Source organism: Ictidomys tridecemlineatus, chromosome 5 (assembly GCF_052094955.1).
Source record: "Ictidomys tridecemlineatus isolate mIctTri1 chromosome 5, mIctTri1.hap1, whole genome shotgun sequence".
Taxonomy (NCBI): Eukaryota; Metazoa; Chordata; class Mammalia; order Rodentia; family Sciuridae; genus Ictidomys; species Ictidomys tridecemlineatus.
In genome coordinates, this window is record NC_135481.1 from 141,209,344 (window position 1) to 141,233,105 (window position 23,762).

The following is a 23,762-nucleotide window of genomic DNA, read 5'->3' on the forward strand; positions in this document are numbered from 1 at the left end:
GAGTCCAGGCTGACATGAATTGGAATTCATCCTGCTTCAGTGCTCAGCATGGTATTCTTGGTCAAGGTGGAGTTCACAGCCTCTTAAGGAAGCATGGATTCCTCTGTCTGAAATGAAATGATAAGACTCCCTGCAGTTGTGATGATAGAAAAGCCGTAGCACGTGCCCACCCAACACTAGCCCAGCAAGCAGCAGCTGTCATTGTTACAATTCCAGAGAAGTTGCATACACTGGCTTCAGCTCCCCTTAACAATGATGCATTGGCAGCGATGGTACTAAAGGGAAAAGTCAGGGCTGAGTTCAGGAGAGATCAAAAACGAACAGACGGAGTGGAATCTGCACTTAGTCTCCCAGGGACCACTGTCTGAGCTATCTCTAACTCCAGGGAAAGGGCAGTGGATGAGGACATTTCCCTCTTCATCTGGCCTGTTGCTTGGTCCTCTGGAGGAAGGGCATCTCTTTGGGAAGCCCTGGGCTCCCCTCATTCACACAGATGCATTCCCCCCCCCCAACAAGCCTGGTTTCTTCGTGGCTCCAAGGCACACCACACAAACAGCGAGGAGCCCAAGGGATCACTCTCTAATTTGGCCACAGATTACTTTTATTGATGGTAATTAGGATTCTCACTGAGCTCTTACCTGTGTGCCTGAGATCCGGGGACACATGTTATCTCTGCTCAGGTTTCATTTAATCTTTCCAGCCATCCATGGGATGGAATGATGTGCTCCTATCACAGACCTACTAAGTCTTGAAGGCAGAATTCAAATTCCCATTACCTGGCTCCTTAGCCTGGATTCTCAAACCTTGTTTTCTGCCAGCTTTGTCGGTACACTATACAGCTGTTCCTTCAGGTCTCCGTTGCTTGCTTACTTGCTTCTATTTCTCCTTCCCTCTTGTGTTTTTTCTAGTTCTCTTACTTGGACTAAGCCTCAGATCAGATAGGAAACATTTTCCTGAACCCAAGTGGGAATTTTTTTTACATTATTATTATTTCTAAGAATTAAGCTGCATCTTTGATTGCCAGGAGCAGCCTGCACGTTTAATCTTCAAATCAAGGGCAGCACCTCCTGGAACAACACCCTCACTGTGAGCAGGTACTGAGCGGTGGTACCAGGGTTTGAGTCTGAGTTTTGCTGTGCTTCTTCTCTCACTGTGGGACTGGGCTCTGCTTCAGTTTTCGCATCTGTAAGTGGGGCGTTGTTTCAAGGGTCCTCAAATCACAGGTTTGTTGGGAGAAGTAGGTTGTGTGTTGATGAGCCGATAGGCAAGCAGTTAGGATGCTATTTGGCATCCCAACCTTTCTTTCGTGATGTCTTGGAATCTGCCATTCTCCCTCCTAACAGACCCACATTACATGAAGTGACAACCCTGCAGGAATGTCTTCTGAAAGCTTTCAGTAGAAATCCTGTTTTCCCTAGAGACAACTCCCCTACTGCTATTCCCAATTTTGTGCCATCCTGCTGGTGATAGCAAGGGGCTCTAGAGGAGAGCTGAAAAGCTTTCCCTGGTTGGTGGGACTGTGTAATTCACCCCCAGCTGCCACCTTCCCAGGATGACTCAGTAGGTGGGAGGAAAATGGCTGGGGGAGGCTGCAGGTGTAAAGTGGCCTGGTGTGGCCTTGGCTCACCAGTTGGCTTGTTGGACCAGCTCATTAGCCACTGCTTCCTTGGAAAGGCTTATGTGACAGGCTTAACAATCTATTTGAATGAAAAAATCTTGAAACTCTGGGTTGACCCTAGGATCAAGCTCAATGAGAGCCCTTCCTCAAACTGGGGTTTTGAAAGGTAGGCTGAACCTTTGATGAGGAATCGTCTTGTGAGAGTGCAACCGGTCATCACAAAAGAGCCAGAGACGGAGGAGGAACCTGAGAGGAAAATAGTGGGACCCAGAAAGAAGCTGCCATTTCCAGAAGCCCGTGAGCTTTGTTTAAAAAAAAAAAATAAGAAGTTCTTCATGCAAATAAGACCCACCGATGCTTCTCCGGGCCTTCAGTCCAAGGCTTCTGGAACTTAATGATTTTCACATCTAATTCAAAGAGAAATTAGTCATTCGATATTAAGACAAAAGCAGGCAGACTCCTGTCTTGACAAGGAGTTCCTCCCACGGACGAGGAATTATCTCTGGAATAATTAAAATGCTTGCTGAAGTATAAAAAAAATGTTCCATTAACTGGAGTTGCCTTTGTTGAGCAAGGGCCCTTCCCATCCCCAAACAAATCATGACAACTCTGATCAAGAACAAGGTGATACTGGGGCCTAAAGAGAGATCAAAACTCAGATCATCAGTCATTTCTGAGCCAGAGAATAACAGTCTCCAATTAGAGGATCCCGGGAGTGTCAGCCAGCCCTGCAGGGGTTTAATTTGTAATGGAGCATGGCTGTGGCGCTTTACTCTTCTGGAGTCCCCGACTCTGAAGGGACTGCTCCCTGACAAAGGAAATGAAGCCGACAATAAAAGCATGGTGAAGGATCATCTTCCTGGAATGTCCCCAACTTGCCCATTCGTCATTGGCAATGTTTTCAGAGTCCAGATGTCTTGATTCCAAAAGGACGCAGGGCTTGAGTAACACTGTTATTATCTGCCAAAGCATATCAACAACCAGAGCCATCAGACTCCTTCATTCCAAGGGAGTGCCCCCATCACCTGATGTGATCTGTGCTGCTCTCTCTCTCTAGTGTGTGACGTGCCATGACATGACCACCCAGGTGCTGTCACGGTGTGCCACACACATAGCAAGTTGGCCTTCACCCAAGGGCAGAGTCTTGGCATCCAAGGGTCGCTTCCACATGAAGACCTCATTGTCCTCTGCCTGTGCCCAGTGTATTCATTGTCTATATTTGTCAAATCACATTTTTAAACACCACGCAGTCAAGTTTTCTCTAAATATTGGTACACTACTTAAAAATAATATGGACTTAACAAAAGAAAGTTTCCTAACATTTAAACATAGATTTTAAAGGTAAACACTTCTAGGCATTCCTTTGAAATGGTATTTCTAAAAAGTCAGATTATCCTTCATGTTTAAAACCCTATAAAGAACAGTCAAAGCAGAGACATAAAGACCACACTTGAAATGAAGCAGGGTCTAGGAGAATGCATACTAAGGGTTTAAAGACGTTTACTTCCCATCTACGTTCTTATTCATGTCCTTTTAAAAGTTTTTATTTTCATATGTGCATTTGTTGGAGATTGCCTTCCTAAGTCTTCAGTAATTTTGTAAGAAACAAAGAAACCACTACAGAGGAGCCGAGGCCACCAGCTGTGGTGGCTTCTCATTTGGAACATAGAATCAACTGCTCAGCCCCAGGCAATTCTGAGCTTACAATCATCTGGCTCCACCCACTTTCATAACTAAATTCCTTTTCTTGTGTCAAAGGATCCTTAAATCCCCACCTTTGATAGAGATTTTCATTTTGGAACCTTGGTATGCTTTCGTAGGGATGATAAATTTCCAGTTTTGTGTATCTGCCGGTTCCTGGCCCATTGTTCTGTCATTTTGATATATTAAGCTTGTCTGTTAACATTATTAAAAACTTATGTGTCTCCTATTATTATTTTATTCTAATTAGTTGGGCCATTTGGAGGTTTCATCTCCTAGGAGATGTGATTGAGCCTGTGTAATTAGCTCTCTTCTTTAGGACAGCGGCCTAATCCATCACCTTGGAATGCAGTGTTGGGCTCTCTGCCCACCTGTTTATTTCCCAGGCCACAGGCAGTTTGGGGTCAGAGTATTGTAGTAGATGAGCCCCAAGCACAAGCACATTGAATTTGCCGAGACTTAGTACAGTACCTGCCTCAACTGAGACTGTGTCTGATCTTCCCCATGTACACCATGTGTCACATATCCCCTACTGTTGTTGTTCTATTCTAGCAGAACAGAGTCCCCTGACTTCAGTCACTGGCACAGCACCTTTATAACATTTATCTTACCTATGTACCACTTATACCATTACTTATTATTATTTACCTAAGGCTGTTTGTTATCATTGTTGACATGAGATTTGTCTTTAAATAGCTTTAAATCCATTTACTTGTTTTAACCTGGAATCACCTTGAGCCATAACATTTGACACATCAACCATAATTCATTTAACTGTTTTGTACTTAGAGTCTGCCTTCCGTGTGTATGGGTTCTGCATCCACAGATCCAACCTACTGCAGGTTGAAAACATTCACTAAAAAGTTGCATCTGTACTGAACATATATAGACTTCTTTTCTGATCATTATTCCCTACACAATATAGTACAACAACGGTTTACATAGCATTTATGTTGAAATAATAGCACGAGTGATCAAGATGACTTAAAGTATAGGGGAGAATGTGCCTGAGTTATATGCGAATACTATGCCATTTTATATAAGGGACTTGAGCATGCACAGATTTTGATATCTGAGGGGAATTCTGTCCTTAGCCCCTGCAGATACAGAGGGACAGCATCCCATTTGAAGATAAAGGCGTAAATGTTGAAGTGACAGTGTTGTCCTACTAACTCAGAGCCCTCTTGTATGCTGCCAGGATATATCATTACTCTGTATTTGAGGAAAACTAGCTGCAGACCATGTGCCAAGGACTCAAATTGCTGGAAACATCCAAGAGATGTGCTTGTTTTCAAAGAACTTAAAAAAAAAAACTCTCAAAAGCACCAATGTAAAAGAGAACCTTTGTGGCTTAACAACCACATACTTTAAGGTAAATAGGGTACAATAAATAAGATTGAAAGACATTCCCTCAGCGCTACTGGCTCCCTATGCTGGTAAAGAGATGAACAACTTTCACCCATCTCCCGCTCTCCTAGGAGCCCTGAGCACTGGGAAATAGGCAGAGGGGTCTTCCAAGTTAGACTGGATGATAGGAAATGATGCCAGAGGAAGAGGGTGCGTATGCAGCAACAGTTTGGGGTCAGAGTATTGTAGTAGATGAGCCCCAAGCACATGGACTTGAGTGGGGAGAACCTGGGTGCAGGTGAGAACAACAGCAAGAGCTAGAGGGCTGGGATGGAGGGAGAGAAGGGCATGCATAGGGACATGATCAGATCACTGTGGGGCAGACACTAGCCAGGACACAGTATGGATTTCATCCACCGCAGGGTTTTGAGCAGGAAAATTATCTGAGCTGCTCTTGCCAGCTACCACATAGGTAGTGATTATATCAAGAGTGATACCAAGGACTCTATAGTCAGGTCACTCTTTTGGACCCCCAAGTGAGAAGTGATAGAAGCTTTTAACTAGGGGAGGCATCAAAGAAGTGTTGGATTTGGCTTCTGTTTTGTAGAGGACTAGGATTTCATTTATTTTTTGCAGCTGTTAAGATTAAATACATTGACACTTGTATAAAATATAGTAATACTTTATAGTATTACTATATTCAAATAGGCATGTTGATATAAATGTGTTAACATATACATAATTTAAAATATGTGCATTATAGTTTCCCTTTGGACAAACAAACTCCTCTTTTGCAGATGGAGGTAGAAGAAATATCTTGTGTTTGCTTAAAAACTATTTTAGTGTTTCTTCCTTATTTCTTACAGTGAACTATAAGAAGAGGCATAGTGTAGTCTACTACTTTGGTAGAAGATATTTAATTGGCAGAATATCAGGGTATGATTTGAAGTGAGAGTCTTCTAATTATGGATGGCCTATAAGATACAGGTTTTGACCTGAGCAACCAGGTACCACCTGATACTATTATAGAGATGGTCAAGAAGGAGCCTGTGGAGCAGGAAGCTCTGAGATATGAGCTCTGTATGTGTGACCTTGACCTTCTGCTTTCTCTCACTCCCTGCAGTGATCCCTAAGGTCACCAAGCACCTGCTCTCTAACCCTGTGTTCACCTGCATCATCCTGGCTGCCTGCATGGAGATCGCGGTGGTGGCTGGTTTTGCTGCCTTCCTGGGGAAGTACCTGGAGCAGCAGTTTAACCTCACCACTTCTTCTGCCAACCAGCTGCTTGGTGAGTGTATTCCCAGCCCCATCTCCTCCAGTCCTGTACATAATGCTCCAAGAATTTACTGAGACTCCATGAAGAGCCCAGCACTGGGCTAGGCCTATAGCAGCCCAGTATGCATGTTGTATCAGCACACAAGGAACTTCCAGTTTCGTTTTCAGTATAATATTTACCTTCCAGATGCAATTACTAAGATACCTAATAATGAAGGACAAAAATATAAATGTACATAGGAATCATTGCAAGAGGCCAAGAAGCGGATAGATTGGTATGAACTAGGAAAATATGAGGAAGATCTGATGAAGGAAGAAAGGTGAATCTTGAAAGGTGAGCAGGTTTTCATCAGAGTCATAGAGAACAAGAGTATTCTTGGCAGCATGAAACCCACAGTTAACAAAAAAGAGAGCTTAGAAGGCATGCCTGTACCCATGCCAGACCCATGGCAGACATAACTAACGGATCATAGCACTTCTTCCCAAAATCAGACAGCTTTATCATCCTCTCAGGGCAAACTCCAGGCATTGACTCCCAGTTGGTTGGAGTTGGGTTACTAAGAAAACCAACTTGCCTTTGTAAGATGCAGTATTACTTATGCAGGGTGAGAAATATGATCCCACAGCATGTCTTAGCTTGATTTTCATTTTGTGGCAATTTATTCTTTCCTACTTCAAATGACCAGGAAGCTTCAGTAGTTGAATTGATTAGCTTAGATGTCAATTAGTATTGGATGGAACAGAGACACAGAAGATGAGGGTGAGGGAAGAGTCAACCATGCATTTGTGATGTGGACAGTCCTTGGCATCATTTGTGAAGACTGGAAACAGCAGGGAAGAATCAGATCTGTGGGGAGCATTACATATTTGGTCTTGGAGACGCTGGGTATGAGACATCGAGGTATGTCTAAGTGGAGGTTCTATATTTGGTTGGGGGCTCAAGAAAGGGATCTGGTTTAGTAACAGAGAATTATAGCAATACAGTAGTATGTATTACATAGTAAAATTTAGTGTGGATGGCAGTTGAGGACATGAGAGTTGGATTTATATAGGGGAAACATGGAGAACTGCAAAAGAAATGGTAAAACCCCAACCTGAAGAATCTGTAGAGAAGTTTAAGGGACAGCATCCAAAAGAAATCCAGAGGGATTTCTTGTGGATCATGGGAGTTGAGGGAGAAATGATTTCAGTAAAGAAGCAAGATGGAGCCCAAATAAATGTCTCTGTGGGTGGGCTTTAACAATAAGGACATCTCATAGCCTGTGGCAGAGCTGTGTCCATGATGTGGCAAAGGTGGAGCCCATCCTGTGGGGTGGAGAGCAGCCCAGGAGAGGGGATTCAGGGTATTAGAGTAGAGAGCAGAGTGGGTGTGGCTAGGACAGGAGAAACTGCAGCAGGGCTCTTGCAGAAGAGAAAAGGAAACTGGGTAGACATCCCTTGACAAGAGCCCTTGTATTCCCCTGCAAGGGCAGAAGAAGGACATGTGACTGAGGTTACTGAGAATGTATCAGTACAGCCAAGCATTGGAGGGGACTGTAGCCCCATGGCTTTTATTGTCTCTATTAAGTAGGAGTCAACATCTGTTAAGAGGAAAGGAAAGGTAAAGTCCTCTCATCTTCTCCCTTAAAATCTCCTGTCACTTCCTGAAATTGCCATAAACATGCAAAGGTGCAAACCATCGTGAGTTATAAGGGAAATGCATATTAGAACCATAAGGAGATGATTTGACACACCCAGCAGACTGATGGTGCCAAGTGTTGGTGAGGATGCAGAGCAACTGGAATTCTCTTGTCCTGCAGGTGTGAGTGCAAGGTGGCACTGCCACTTTGGAAATCTTTCTGGCGATACCTATTAAAGCTAAACATATGCCTGCACAGTGATCCATCCGTTTTGTTCCTGGGCTTCAGTCCAGCAGAAATGAGTGTTTAGGTCCACTCATTTATATATGCATACAGAACAATGTTCGAGCAGCTTTATGCATAATAACTCTGAACTGGAAACAGCCCAAATGTCTGTCAACAGCAGAATGGGTAAATAAATTATAGACTGTTCATCCAGTGGACTGTTACACAGCACTTGAAAGAAAGACGTTTGATATAGGCATCCATGGAGATGAAACTCGGAGTTGAAAGACGTCAGACACAAAAGGAGAACATATTTATAGGAATTAAAAAGAGGAATAGTTAATTAAGTCGAGAGAAGCCAAAATAATGGTGACCCTTGCAGGAAACTAACTAGGAAAGGCTGCTAGAAATATCCTCAGTTTGATCTGAGGGGTGGTTATAGAGGGTCTCAGGTACAGAAGTTCATCAGGCTGCTGATAAGCTTTGTGCAATCCACAGGACATAACATGTCTCGATTAAAAAAATAAAATAGACCACAGTGATGTGGCTGGATCACCCTCATCTGCCAGGAATCTGCTAAAGGAACACAACCTTATTTTTCTTCATTTTTACTGATAACTCTACCACGCACTGTTTCCTAAGTTTTGCTTCCACTTTAATTTTAGCAAAATGCAGTCAGCCTTTTAATACCTGCCTGACAGAGAGAAGGTAAAATATACCTCTTTATAATTGAAGTTATACCTCCTTTATTATCTCCAAGATCTCTCAGGTTTAGCCCTCCAGCACCCAAAGAGTTTATCTCCTATCTACTGATTTCTTTGCTGCTATTCCTTGTGTTTTGATTACATTGCACAGTTGCTTCAACTTTGGGAATGTATCCTCTTTTAGAACAGATGCCTAAGTTTTCTATCGACAAACGAATCGATAGACTTCAGGGCAGAAGGTCAAAAAAACAATTTCACCTCCTTGCGCCTGTTTGTCTCCCAGTGATTCTGCCGGTTAGAGCATTTTTTTGCGGGGGCACTTCTCCTGCACCCAGCAATCAGGCAGCCAGCACACAGGCCCTCTCCCTGTACCCTGCCCCTGGCATCACTCCAGCCCTGGCATTGCCAGGAGGGCCAGCTGCAGGAGGAGCTGGCAGGAGGCACTTAGGGAGGCTCATTTAGGGAAATGTTCTATAGGCGGCTCCTGCAAACCTGGAAGATGGGGCCCATGCATTTATCCCAGCATATTCAAGGCAGGGCTCTGGGCCACCCACAAAGTCATCCTCAAGGAGGGGCAGAGTTCAGAGAAGAGAAGCATGTATGATTGAGGGACTGATGGCATTGATTTATGAGTGAAGATTAAAAGGGCTTAATCTGCATAAGTTAACGTAATGAGGATGGAGTTTTGGTGGGGAAGTTCTGCTAGCTGCCTGGAGTGTTAAAGGCATGCGCACGCATCAGGGAGGGAGAGGGGAGGCTGATGATGGCTTGGAGAAAAGGTGCTGGAAGCAGGTTGCCATGGTTACCATCATCACCAGGTGACACCCCCATGGTCTCTGCTAGAGAAATGAGACAAAACCTAGGCCACTCTCTGGGCGTGGGCACATTGTCACTGATGCTCCTCACATAGATCCAAGCTTCTTACTAACTCACGCATTCTGACAATGATACTTGAGTGTCCATCCTTGTGGGGCACTGTGTTAAGGCACTGGGGATCCAGGTGGTACTGGGCAGAATGAAAAATGTTCTAGACCTCCGAAAAGATCTAATTCTTTTTTAAAAAAATATTTATTCTTTAGGTGTAGTTGGACCTTTATTTTATTTACTTAGTTTTATGTGGTGCTGAGGATTGAACCCAGGGCCTCGCATGTGCCAGGCAAGTGCTCTACCACTGAGCTACAACCCCAGCCCCCAAAGACCTAATTCTAATAGATAAGAAGAAATAAGAAAACCAAAAATATATGAAACAACTTTAGACAGCAGAGAGAAGGATAAAAACTGTAAATAGAATTGGGTGGAAATAAAGTATCCCATGGTCAGGAGCAGGGCCCAGTCTAGAGAAGGTGATCTAAGCAAGCTGTTCTGAAGAGGACAGGTCCAGCTGAGGAAAGACACTGACAAGAGTGTCCAAGGAGGGGGAAATGCAAGTACAAAGACTGGGAGACCTGAGCTCTTCAGCTCTTTCCAGGGAGAGAATGGAGGGAGAGTGGGCGTGATTGGGACTGGGATAGAGGCACACCAGACCACCTCAGGAAGATCATTTCTATATTAAGGGAGGGACACCAAGCACTGAGATGCCAAAAGCAGCAGATGACGGAGAGATATATGTTTGTTTTAAGTATGGCTTGTGCTATTTTCTTGCCGAGCTAAGCCTCTCTGATTATATTTTCTTACCCTAATATTAAAATTAATTTGCATTCCCTTAGCACATACCAGCTGGTTGATATAGTCGATTGACCTAGAGGTCTGTTGATTGGCAAGGAGAAGGCAGCTTGAACTGGAAAATTGGCCGTGCATAATCTACGCAGTGGATAAATGACACATAGTAATTTAAAGCTGAACTGTAGATGAAATGAATCAGAACAGAGCAGAACCAAACAGGAGATTGGAACTCTGGATCCTTTGGTCCTCCTAAAATTCCATGGATCCCTGAGAATCAGAAAAAAACAGGCTTAGGTCCTGTGCCTTTGCAGATAACTTTGTGTATAAGAGAGAGGAAAGGGAAAAAAAAATATTCACCAATTACTCACCAAGAGCTGCAAGACATATTGATTTGATTGATGCCACGTTCTAAAGAGTTGCAGAGCTGGTTAAAAGACTGTCTCTGCAGACTGATGAGTTCTGTGACCTTTGGGTCATAAAGCCTCTGCACCCTCATGCAGCCCTCCCTCATCACCTGATTCGAAGAGGAAGAGAAGATCCCCTAATCATCCTAAATCCACTTTGCACATCAACACACAGAGAGAGCATCACTGCTCCTTAGTATTTATTGTGTTGAAATGCACATCGGTGTTCCCCAATCTGTCTGACTTGTCTCTTGGTCGTCCCCATAGTAGCTAGCGTGTGATTCCCATGATGGTGCCCACTTTGCATGACGCGTACTTACAGATTCATGATAACTGAGTTTTCCATGTCCATCTCCGTCTATTTTCCATGAGCTCTCTGGGTAGAAATGTGCCCCTTCATAAAGATTTGGGATACTACCAAGGCAGCGACAAAACAGTCTGGTCACAGATGATTTGCTGGGCTCAGCCTTGGACCTGCTGTTCATCCTCTGTATGGACTGGCCCCTCCTTCCCAGTTCATCATGGTCCCCGCCACTCTGTGTTCCTTGCAGGGATGACTGCAATTCCGTGCGCCTGTCTGGGAATCTTCCTGGGTGGTCTCCTGGTGAAGAAGCTCAGCCTGTCCGCCCTGGGAGCTATTCGGATGGCCATGCTTGTCAACCTGGTGTCCACGGCTTGCTATGTCTCCTTCCTCTTCCTGGGCTGTGACACGGGCCCTGTGGCTGGGGTTACTGTTCCCTATGGAAACAAGTGAGTATAAGAAATGTTGGTTCCACCCTGCCTGCTGCAGACCCAGGGCTCTCTTTCCACCATAATTCGATGGAGTCAGCTTGGTCCCTAGTGACCATGAGCAGAGAAATAAGGACACCTCTGCATCTTACTTCCCAGATAAAGGATCACTATGTCCCTCTGGGTTAAGAGGGCAGACTGTTCCACCAATAGCCAGGAGAGCCCCAGGGAGAAAAACAGTCATTCACTCTACAGAATACTCAATTATTTCTGGCATTTGACTTTTAAGAATGTGAAGATAGAAAATATAAAATACATTTTATTTCAAAATTGAACTGAAAATGAAAGATAGAATTGATTTCAATAATTCCTTAAACTATCAGGAGCTATCATTAGGCTGTAATTATAGTAATTACAGGGCCTGGCCCCTGGTAGGTATTTATAAATATCAGAGAGAGGCAGGAAAGAGAGAGAGAATGAGAATGGGCAGGAAGTTATCTAGTTCTTATGGGGCCACTTTCCTTATAGTCTAGTTATTATCCCTGGCTATGGACCAGAATCCCATCAGGATCACCCTTTGAGGGAAGGATGAACAGTTCTTACTTAAATATTTGGTATCAACATCTGTCCCCTTCCTACATGGGGCTCTGAGGCTGTCTTGGGGCCCCAGCCTAGAGCACTGATGCTGCAGCATGGCTGGCCGACAGGTCTTGGTGCCTTTCTCTCCACAGCCAGACTCCTCTCCCAGGAAAGCCACCAGGCCCTTTCCTGTAGTTAAACCAGAAGATGCAGTAGATCAGGGTTTATCTTGAATCCCAAAAGGGTGAGGAAGAGAAATGGGAGGACAGAGCAGAGGTAGGTAGCTAGCCGTAGATAATTGCAGAGTCTAGGCACCATGCTTCCCCTCCGCCCCTTTGCCATCACCACCAGGTGGCCTTTTCCAACCCCTCTGCAGCCCCCAGCTCCTTCCTGTACAAAAATGTACTTTCTGGTTTGCACTTGCTATGAGTAACAGCCCTTTCTGTGGATAGCTCAATGTGCAAGTAGATTTTCGGTGATTACAAGCTCCAGGTCTTATTCTAATGACATTATCCTTGTGTTTAAAAAAAAAAAAAAAAGTGAAAACTTGTGGTCACACTGCTTCAGTCCTAATCCCTCCTCCTTTCCCATTTATGTACATTTCATCAAATGACTTAACCTAGCTGTGCCTCAGTTTCCTTCTCTCTAAAGCCTGTGGGGGTTACACTGAGAATAAGTGAAATCATACATGGGACACCTTCAGCAGAGCATGACACAAAAACTCAAATAGCACCACCATCATCTTCAGTGTTCTGATGTGCTCTGAGCCTCGGGACAGAACTGAAAGTAATGGGGCTGAAGAAAAGACACTTCCTCTCTTAAGGGGCTGAAAAGACGCAACCCGCTCTCCCTTTATTCTCTTTCTTCAGAGTACTTACTCTGGATAACTGTGCCATTAATGAAACAAAGGAAAATTAAAATATCCTAGTGTTATTTTCCCTGGGATATTCTGTCCAGCAGACAGACAATAATTTTTGAAGCCAGTCTAGTTGTAGCAGTATTGGTGGAGACTTCCTTTCTGCTGGGGAGGAACAAAACAGAGATGAGGACCAACCCAAAGGGCTAAAAGAAGTTAAATGTCTTGCTGTGCAGACATCATTATTGTTCTGGGAAGGGGGTGAGCTAAGGCTGCTGTAATCAGGAGAGGTATTGTGGACAGTGTAGCCCTGAGCTGAGCCCCAGCTGCCACCAGCCCATGGACACATGTGATGGGAATGATTTTCTCCTCCTGGCTTCCTGAGAGGAGCTGGAGCTGGACTCTGCTGCCACCCAGCCAGATGCCCATCCTGCACCCTGTGTAGCTTTCAACAGTGGTTCTGGGCTGGTCCTTGCAGGACAAGAAGGGCTAGATGGGAAGAGGAAGAGGATGCAGATGCCAGGGGGAACTTCCATAAGCAAGAGTGACTCACACAGCAGTGGGCAGACCCTGTCACAAATCGACTTGTTGTGAATGGGTGCCATTTGTCCTCTCTCTTGCAGCTCAGCTCGTGGCTCTGCCCTGGACCCCTATTCACCCTGCAATAAGAACTGCGAATGCCAAACCGACTCCTTCACTCCAGTGTGTGGGGCAGACGGCATCACCTACCTGTCGGCCTGCTTTGCGGGCTGCAACAGCACGGTAAGGGAGAGCTCCTGATGGAGGGGAGAGGGCAGGGGCTCAGAGAGCCAGAGGAGCTTCCTATCTGAGATCAGGGATGGGAGCAGCAACTCCAGGTGTTCCACATATGCTGTTCTCCTTTACTGTGGCTTTTTCTGAGCCTCTGCCCTGCTGCAGTGAAGGATCCTCCATCAGAAGGATGAGAGGAGAAACCAGCTCTCAGACCTTCTTGCTAACTCAAGTGGGTTTCCAAGAAGCTTCACGGAGCACCTGAGAGTAAAACTTCAAAGCAAGCCGTGCATTTCAAAGCCAGAAGAAAAGACTGTGGCTTGCGGCCCTGGCAAAGGGAGTCAGTGAAATAGGCTGTCTGCAGATGTAGTGAGCTCTCCATCACCAGAAGTATGCAAAGAAAGACCCGAAAAAACATTTGTCAGGGAAAACCTCTTCCAGACCTGACTTTAGTTCAACCTCTTCTCCACTTAAGTTTCTTTTGCCTTTTTCTTCCCAATTAGATGTTTCCTACCTTTTCTATCTTCCCACCAGTTTTTCTTTTTTTTCTTTTTCCTTCTCAGTGCGAATCTCACAGTTGGCTGTCAGCCTGAAGACTTCCACATTCACTGCACTAAAACACGATATGCTGTGTGACTGGCCACACAGCTGTGTTGATCCCATCTTCCAGATGTCTCTGGCACCTGCCCTTCTGTACCCACACGCTGTCCGGGTGCAGGACCTTCACATGTCTTGCTGGGACCATGTGGACTCCCAGGATGGCCTCCTCTGCTCTGTCTTATACACTGTGGCTGGAAGGATTTTTCTCAGCCTGCAGATGAGTTTTCAAAGTGATCTCTTCTGTCAGGGCTGGGCTCTGAGCCTGGTTCTTAAGTGTCTCCCCCAAGGGATTCTGCACTTCCCTTCTGTTTGTGATACTCAGCTTTCTCCATACAACATTTTTTGTACTTCTCCTCTAGTTGGACAACTCCTACATGCCCCTCAATACCCTATTCAAATCCCTTTTCTCTTTGGAGTTCTCATCTTGTGGCACCTGTTCTTTCCTGGAGGCTCTTCTGCAGTGATATACTAGAAGTGCCATTGTCTCTGATCTTTAGGTTCCTTGAGAAGGGCCATCATCACCCAGGTGTGCATTGGAAATGCCTATGCAATGCACAGGTGGTAAGGAAAACACGAAGGCCAAGTGGCCGCTTTTGCAGAACTCGGAGCTGAAATCACTCCTTCCCTCCCCCTCCCACATCCTGTGTCTTCCAAGAGCAGCAATCTCTCCAAAAGAAGAAAAATGGATCATTTATTTTCATTTTCAAAGATTCCGTTTCTTCCTTGCTTTTAACATTTAGATTCCTGGCCAGCTATTAACATTTTCTATAGAGAAAATAAATCACCATGGGGTGGGGGCTGCGGGGGTCGGGGGAGGAACTGATTTTTAAATTAGATGACAAAGCATTTTCTTTATATGACTGGAAATAAGTATTAAAAAAGGATCAGGGCCTTGAGAATGGTTAAAGTAAAAACACAAGCTATTATTTTTCATAGCAACAATTTCATTAACATTTTAATATCCAAAGAGTTCTATTATAAATCAGCATCAGTTATTGTCCTTTTTAAAGAATTAAATCGACTCAGTGTAGCCTGACACCAAACAAGTCCTTATTTCAGGGACCGCACTCACCAAAAATTGTCTTAAAAGTTGTGTTTGCCCTGATCTTGCATAGACGAGAGGATTATTGAGTAAAAGCCTCACCGGGACCATGGCTGCTTCCAGCTGCTGAAACAGCAGAGCTGTGGAATGCAATTAGGAGATGGCAGGCTCCTCTGCTCACCTCTGGACATGTCATTTATTCCCCAGACACTTGCCTTTCATTCACGGTTTTGGAGGCCTCCCACTGTCTGCTGTGCAAGGCAGGGAGCTGGTTTCTAGGCAATTGCAAGGTGAGGAAAACACCAGGTCCCCGGGCTGGGGTGGCAGTCAGGGCACCCTTCCCCCCTCATGGAGACACATCTCTACATGCCTTGGCTTCCAACGGGTGGATGAGGGATTTGGGGGACACAGAGCCATGCTTCTCCTGGAAAGGGGCCCTTGCCATAGTCTTGCCTTAAAAATAATCACAATCATAAAACTTTCCATAGTGGCTGGCTTCATCGGCAGACTGTTCCAGGCCAGGTAACAGGGCCTTTCATGTGTCACTCATGGCCCATGGAAGCTTGGCCCAGAGTCAAAGGAATCTCAGGATGACATCCAAAAATGAGCAAAAAGCAATTTGAACCTTTTAAATCTCAGCTGCAGTATTTTGAAAAAATGCCAAAAGTGGTAGATTATATTCCTGGTACATTAGCTCCCATCTTCTCCCCGTCCCTCCCCTCCTTTTTCTCTCTTGGTTTCTGAGCTCTTAAGGAGACTCCTCTGCAAGAGAAAGGCTTCCTGGTCTCCCATACCCCTTGGCCCTTTCCACATTGGTTCTCTCACTGTCCCCCAGGAGGTCTCCACTTTTCCGGGGGTGGACCCAGCCACACTCCCCTAGATTTCATCAGTCCTTGTCCCCAGCCCTCCATCCTGTCTATGTGATTTCATTCATTCCCACCTGAGGAAGTCTGACTCCTTTTTTCGTTTCTTCCTATATATGAGGCCAGTCACCCACCAAGGTCACACACTAGAAAGTGGTAGAACACAGTTCTCTCCATGCCACACCTGGTGTCTTTCTCTGCATTCTGGGACCTCCCCGCTTTTAGGATCCTCTTCTTTTTTCTCCCTTAAAACAACCTCTTCATACATGCTGTCTACAATCAGGGCAGTCAGCCTCCACCTGGCCCTGGCTACTCTTTCAGGCTTAACCTCCCTTCTGCCTTTTAAAGAAGTACTTGCTAAGTGGAACTGCTTCAAGCCCCCCACACACACCACGCTCTCCCTTTCCCCCAGGATCTTTGCATGTGCTATTCCTAACACCCACAGGAATTCTCCCTGTCTGGGCTCTGTTTTATTCACTGGGGCTTGCCCTCTGCCAAGACACCTCCTACCTCATCATCTTTTCCAAGTCTGTGTTGGTGCTCTTGCTGCTGACTGTCCCTATACCTGTTCTCACCTTGCAAAGCTCCTACCCCACCTGTCTTACAGGCTGATTTGCTGCAAAGTATCCCTCAATAAGCTCCAAGAATGGGGACTCTGTTGTGGACCCTTGCATTCCTAGTACCAGCAGTGCTCTGGACCGAGGTCTCAGACTTCCTAACTGTCCAGCTGGAGCCCCATGCTGACCTGAGAGAGGTGACAGGTGACAACACTGTACACAACCCAAAGGAAGGTGGATTGGATGGTACCAGTGTCAGACTAATAGCTTTATCCTTTTTCATTTCTTCCCACCTTATAGCTTCCATCAAGACTTGTTAAGAATTTCCCATAACTAGATTAGATGTGAATAAGTCAATCAAATAATTCTGATTGTCGGGAAATCTGGTCAGCATTAGCATTTTCTTTATATTAGTTTTCCCTTCCTACCTTGGTTAAGATTTTTTTTTGTTGTTGTTGTTGTTGGTTTTAATTTTCTTCTTTCATATCTTCTCGAGTAATAGCAATGAAAGTTTCCAGGACCACATTTAATATACGATTTCTAATTCTGCTCATTGCATATGACCAGGAGGGGTGACAAAAAGATTGCAAGTTAATTTTGCAAGCTTCCTTTGGCATGAATGTATTGTCCAGATTGTTTTCATACCTTTCACTTTCAGAAGTAATTATTCCAACAGAAAGCGTGTTAGTTCACTGCTGACTGACTGCTGGGAGTTGTATCCTTTTGATGTACTGAATAATTGACTTAAAAAAAAAAAAGCTTATATCAGCCACCAATAGAATGTGGAAAGTCAATAGGAGTCCAGCACAGCAGTTTGTAGGGTACTAATGATAGATGACTAATCCATCCCCCAGCCAGGCAACAAATATTTATTGAGTGCTTGTTTTAGCAAAGTGCCAACTAGGTCCTGTGCAGGGAGGAGGATAACTCCACTCTGCCAGAACACAGGGGACTCACCATTCTATATTGCAGGTGTCAGTTCTGGCTACGTGTTAGATTCTTATGGGAGCTTTTAAAATGGGAGGCTCTGCTCAGAGATTCTGTGTTCCTTGTATTGGAATAAGACAATAAGCATCAGTACTTTTTTCAAGCTCTCCCCAGTATTTTAGACTTGTAACCCAGCTTGGAAACCACTGTTCTAATCCACAGTTGTTCAACCTTGGTGTTATTGACATTTGGGGTCTGATCGTTCTTTGCCATGGGAGGCTGCCCTATGCACTCACTATAGGATCTTTGGCAGCATCCCTGAACTCTACCTTCCAGATGCTCCCCCGAAGACTTCCAAGTTCTTCTGACAGTCACAGATGTCTCAAGATATTGCTGGGTGTCTCTGAGGAGCATAATCACCCCCTCTTTAAGTTACTGCTCTAAAAGTAGGAATGAGACAAGTTCTGAAATTCTTATCTTTCTAGAAACAGGTGGAGCCCTGAGCTACCCCTGAATAATCATCCTTCAGTCTTCTTTTCCTTCTCATTGTGTTAGCCTACTACAGAACCCGGTCTGGAGAGTCAACCATGCCCACCTGTCACAGTACAAGGGGCATGTACTTCATATCTGCCCTAAAGATCTGTGGTTCTGGACTTATGGTGCCTCTGAGAAAGTTGGAAGATAGCCAATGGGTCCTTTGCCCACGTAGGGCAGCAGTTGGAGGAGCTGAGAAGTGACTGGTCCCTTGGGCAAGACATGTGCTGTACACTTAGCTGCAGTCTGCATCACCAGCTGCCCCTACCTCCCAACCACGTTTCTTATTTATAATGTTTCCAGTCTAGCCCCAAAGGCTTAGGGCTTATGAAACCCTCTCACATAGCCTGGCCCCATGTGTCCAGAACTGACTTAAGTGTGTGCAACATTTCAGAAGGGCTTTGTGAATACTCTGAAATCACACCCTATCAGGACACCTGATGCACTGCAGGCCCTGTCCTGGGAAGCATAGCTGTAGAGGTAAATAACGTAAGGAGCCCATGTTGATGATAAAATGAGGTATAACACATTCATGGAGTTACATTCAAGGGGCACCCAAAAGTGACACTCAGCCTGGCTTTACAATATAGTTATGGTGAAAGAACACAGTATAAAACAGTGCATAGAGCGTGGAAGAAAAATCTTTCAGTAAAGAAAAAGAAAAATCTAAATATATGTCTATCTTTGCATTGAAGAAACATTGGACAGGTACATAGCCAACTGCTCATAGATGGCTACCTCTGGTTAGAAACTAAATTTTTTTTTTATTTCAGATGTTCTATGTGTCAGAATTCTCTAAAATTGATCATGCATTATTTTTCCAATAAAGAAAGGCTTTTTTGTTTTTAAAAAGTACCATTGAAGGACAGATGGTCACAATGACATAGAGAAGAGACTAAGCTAGATAGTGAACTTGTGGGGTTCTGTCTGTTAGGGTAGAAATTGGTTTGGGTGAGGTGGACCCACAAAGGAGGGAATGGACATTTTCCCCAGGACCAGGCCTTCCTCATAAAGAGTAAGCAGGGACTTTCCTGGTGTCCAGGCCTCTAAGGACATTGCCACATGGATTGTGGATAAACGGGGACATGGAAGTTTGAACCTCATGGTATAGGTGGAATTTGAAGTCGGGAGAAATAGCGGTGGAGCCCACTGTTCATTCTGAGCCACAGTCCAGCTCTTCACCTTTCTGTGCTCTGAGGTGGCTGGAGAGAGTGAGCCTTTCTGCCCCTCAGGGTCCCTTGCCCCTGCCCCTCTGGCAGCAGATCCTTAAGCTCTGACAGGATGTGCTCCTGCTCTTGGGCTATAGGTTAGGAGTGAAAGGTGAACTGAAGTCTTACTTTTATCTCAGAATTTTTCTCCCTGGCCATGATACTGCAGCCAGTGACCGACAAGGGAAGAAGAGAATGTACTTCTTGTGGTTTTTCAGTATCTTCTCTGCCTCAAGTGGGCAGTCACTCAAGTTCTTTGTGACGATATCTGAGGTCTTTGCCTAGAAATGCCATCTTGGGCTGGGCCAATGAGGTGATGCATTCCAAGCTACAACGACAGTAACAAATGCCAGGGGAAAGTCTGAGGAGCTTCCGTGAATCATGAAAGAATCCAGAAATAACACATAGGAGCATAACATCGTTCTCAGGAAGATACCCCACTCTGTTGGGGTGATGTCACCACTCCTTTGCCACTCAGAGATTAGGTTGGCAAATATACAAAAGAGCAAAGATCTTCCAGTCAAGAAACAGCACGGAGTGGCCTGTGTCAGCACTGCTGTGGCAGGCTCCCCTCCGGGACGCCAGGACCGGGCCTGGCATTTAGTAGAAATCGTCTCTTCTTCCTGGTAACTCAGTGCTGTACAGGAGGACAAGGACAGTGCTCCAGAACATCGAGGGTGACCCCTGACCTTTCAGGTTTTCACAGCACACTGTTACAAATAGCATCCATCCCCACCCTGCCATCCCCTTAGAAAAGGATGCTTGCAACCCAGCAGTTCATTTTATGTGCACCGTTACTAGGAATTGATCCATCAGTATTGAATGTGGGGGAACAAAACTAAAACAACTTTATTTGTCAGTGTTTTTGAAACACTGCTGGTATGTGTCTTGTTCTTATAATATGAGCTGTCAAAATAATGTGCTTACAAATTTCCTTCATCAATAGAAAACAAATCCAATATTCCAAAGAATAATTTTTCTATATTTATGGTCTCTAGCTGTCTTGTAATTATTTATCCCCATCATTGCATGTGAATAGAGCCATTTCACAATTTATATTAATGATTGGATGTGGAACATGAGTACAGTTTTAAGTGGCGTGCTGTTCTTTCATGGATTTCATTTTTTAGTGTGACAGAATTTTTATTTTTTTAATATTTATTTTTTAGTTGTAGTTGGACACAATACCTTTATTTTGTTTATTTTATTTTTATGTGGTGCTGAGGATTGTACCCAGGACCTCAAATGTTCTAGGCAAGTACTCTATTGCTGAGCCACAATCCCAGCCCCTTAATTTTTTAATAAAGCATTTACATGTTTCAAAATTTCAAAAATGTATAAGAAGGAGAAAATGACTCTCCCTTCTACCTTTGTCCCCCGTTCAATGACCCCTCAACACACCATCTAGACAATTCCCATCACAGGTTAAGTATCCCTTATTTGAAAGCCCTTTTTTGGAAATTTCAGATTTAGGACTTTTTTTCAGATTTTGGAATATTTGTATATGCATAATGAGATATGAATAAAATATACATAACAAAAAGACACATCTTAGCTGCAGAGGGCTGGAAGGGATGCTAAATACACTGCCGTGCACCCATGTTTTGACTACAACCCATCACCTGAGATTAAGTATGGAATTTTCCACTTGTGACATCATATCAGCCCTCAAAAAATTTCAGAGTTTGGAACATTTTGGATTCTTAGATATTCTTGTCTGACACTGACCAGCAGACGTCTTCACTGGTCATATGCTGTTCTCTAACTTCTCTTCTGGAATTAACCCAACTGATGCCTCGTCTCTGTAGTTGATTTTGGGTTTGCCTATCTTTATCTATTCAGGCTGCTATAAAATACTATAAACTAGGGCAAGGGGGGCTTGCAAACAACAGGAACTTATTTCTCCCAGTTCTGGAGGCTGGGAAGTCCAAGATCCAGGCGTTGTCAGACTGAACATGTAGTGTGGGCGCATTTCCTGGTTCTTCTCACTGCATCACATGGTGGAAGGGGAAAGTCACTTCTCCAGGTTTCTTTTATAAGAGCACAAATCCCATTCATGAGGGCTCTGCCCCGTGACCTGATCACCTCCCATAAGCCTCACTCCCAGCTTCCATCACCTTGGTGATTAGGTTTCAACACAAATTTTGGAAGGACACCATCATGCATTGGACACAGACCATAGCACTGTTCTTGCTCAGATTTGCTTAGACCCCCTCCCCAGCTCTGCTCTCCTTGGTCTTGGCTGCAAACCCATGGCAGCTTAACCCTGCTGTTTCCTCACTCCATTCATGGGACATCAGCTAAATGCTACATTTAGCTCATCTAGACAGGGCTGTGCAATCATTGTGCCAGCCATACTCAAGAGATAAAGACATCTCATTTATCTAATTCCATTAGGGGCATGATCCTGGATTAAATCCAGAGTGGATCCATTTCAGAAGGGGTTTTCCACTTCTTGGATCAGGCAGTTTCCCCTTTTTGGGTAAACGTGATGCTATTGAGCCATAGCCTAGTAATGGGACCAAATTAGACTGTATGGAGGTACCAATTACACATTACTTGTTAAGCCAAGCAGAGCTCACCAGTCACATGGTTTGTTCAGAGTTTGGGCTTGATCACTGAGTTCCAGCACCCACATCATATTCCTTAGCGCTCCTGAAAGGCTGAGTCAGAACCCAGCTCCTGAGTACTTGGTCAAACACAACTATAGCTTCCCAGAGAGGAGCCTGCTCCCTGTACATACCTAACCATCTGAGCCCATGGTGTTCTCAGAACATAATGAGTTCCTGTCATTTTTCATATTCTAAGCATGCCTCACATACTGCCCTCGTTCAAACCCTCCTGATTGCTGCAGTAGCCTCTGATTGCTGGGTGGGAAGAGATTTGTGACTGGGGTATGTGTATCTGCTAGAGTTCGGCCAAGAAACTAATATCCACATATGCTATGAAAAGATAGGGTTTAATAAGGAATTAGAGCTTATGTGAACCTGGAGAAGCTGGGGGATTAGGGTCTGGAAGAAGTGAGATGAATCAGCAGAGGTGGGCAAGTTGGAGCTTGTGGAAAAGGCCAGGAAGCTGTAACCATGTGGCTACTCGGCAGGGCCTGGAAAGGGCTGCTCAGGAGAGATCTGGGGAACCAGCTTGCTGGAGGTGAGCATGGAGGCTGCTGGTACACTGCAGGGCATGCCAGGAGAGACTGGTACCTTCAGCCCTGTGCCTGACCCCACAGCCTTTGCAGAGTAGTGGCCTCTGTTTCACTTTGTAGAAGAGATAAAATGATCCTCCCTCCAGCCTTCAAATTTCTCAGCCAAGACAGATGTCTGTGACAAAGGCAGATTAACAAGAAAAGAACAGATTTACACATACCTCCTGGTTATGGTTGGGTATCCAGGAAATGAACGAGTCTCAAAGATGTGGCTTTGAATTTTGGCTTTAGTTCCATTGTCCACTAAAACAAACCTATGGGGAAGGCCAGTTATGGGGAGGTGGCCAGGAAGAGCCAGTGGTCAGTGAGGGAAGTTTTGTTTTTGCAGGTGTGGGTTGATGCCTTCTCCATGGAAGAGTCTGGTGACTTTGTCATCTTTCTCTTCCTGGTACAGAGGAGATGCCCCAATAGACAGAGATTTTAAAGCCACTGCAATGGTGTATGCCTATATCCCAGCTGCTCGGGAGGCTGAGGCAGAAGAATCACTTGAGCTCAGGAGTTCAAGGCCAACTTTATTTAAAAACAGAAAAAAACAAAACACAAGATCTCCTTTATAAAGTAGGACCTCGTGTCATCTAGTTCCATCCCTATTAGTAGCTTCAACCAACCACAGAACATATTTGGAGAAAATACTGTGTTGGTACTAAACATGGACTAAAAACATGTTCTTTAAAGTATTTATGTTGTATTAGGTATTATAAGTTTCCTAGAGATGATTTAAAGTATATGGGAGGACATATAGAGAGGTTTTATATAACCTCATGTTTTGGTATCTGCAGGGGGTCTGGAAACCAATCTTTCTTGGCTATCAAGGGATGGATTTCTTTCCTAAAGTAGTCATTTTTCTGTTGTCAGAGCTTCTTCTATGTCTACATTTTTCTCAAAAATCAGTTCAAAATGATCCTTATGCTAAAAGAGGCATATCCTGGGGTGGCATATTCTGATCTGCAGCTCCTACCTTCTAAATCTTGCCTTGTTCCCCCCTCCTGTCCAGCTCTCCTCAAGTGGGAAAGGAAACTGTGGGGAGTAGTACCCAGCCTTACATGGGAGAGTGGTGCCACACGCACAGTACAGACCCAGCCCGACACCTCCTCATGCTCAAGTGTCAGGAAGGGACATATCCAATGGCCTAGGAGGGATCTGGGCTGCAGTTTATGTTCACAGGAGTCCTGAGCAGGTAAAGATGGCACAGCACATAAAGGACAGCCAGGGAAAGGGCACAGGGTGGGAAGGGAGAAACGCCAGACCAGGGCTCTGAGCTGCTCCAGCAGTTTAGGATGGGGAAGGGGAGAAGGTGCCAGCAAGAAGGATGGATGAAGAATGGAAAAGTTGAAGGGTTGGGAGACAAGAAGTGGAG

At 44.7% G+C, this 23,762-nt stretch overlaps 1 protein-coding gene across 4 annotated transcripts in view; it reads left to right on the top strand.

Annotated features, from left to right (window-relative positions):
* Positions 1-23,762, top strand: part of Slco3a1 (solute carrier organic anion transporter family member 3A1) — a 381,072-nt gene that overhangs the window by 244,046 nt on the left and 113,264 nt on the right. For all 4 annotated transcript variants that reach the window (XM_078051215.1, XM_078051216.1, XM_078051214.1 and 1 more), the window contains exons 5-7: positions 5,790-5,954; positions 11,107-11,305; positions 13,343-13,481. In XM_078051215.1, coding sequence (XP_077907341.1) covers positions 5,790-5,954; positions 11,107-11,305; positions 13,343-13,481 — 503 coding nt within the window. The remainder of the gene's footprint in view (positions 1-5,789; positions 5,955-11,106; positions 11,306-13,342; positions 13,482-23,762) is intronic.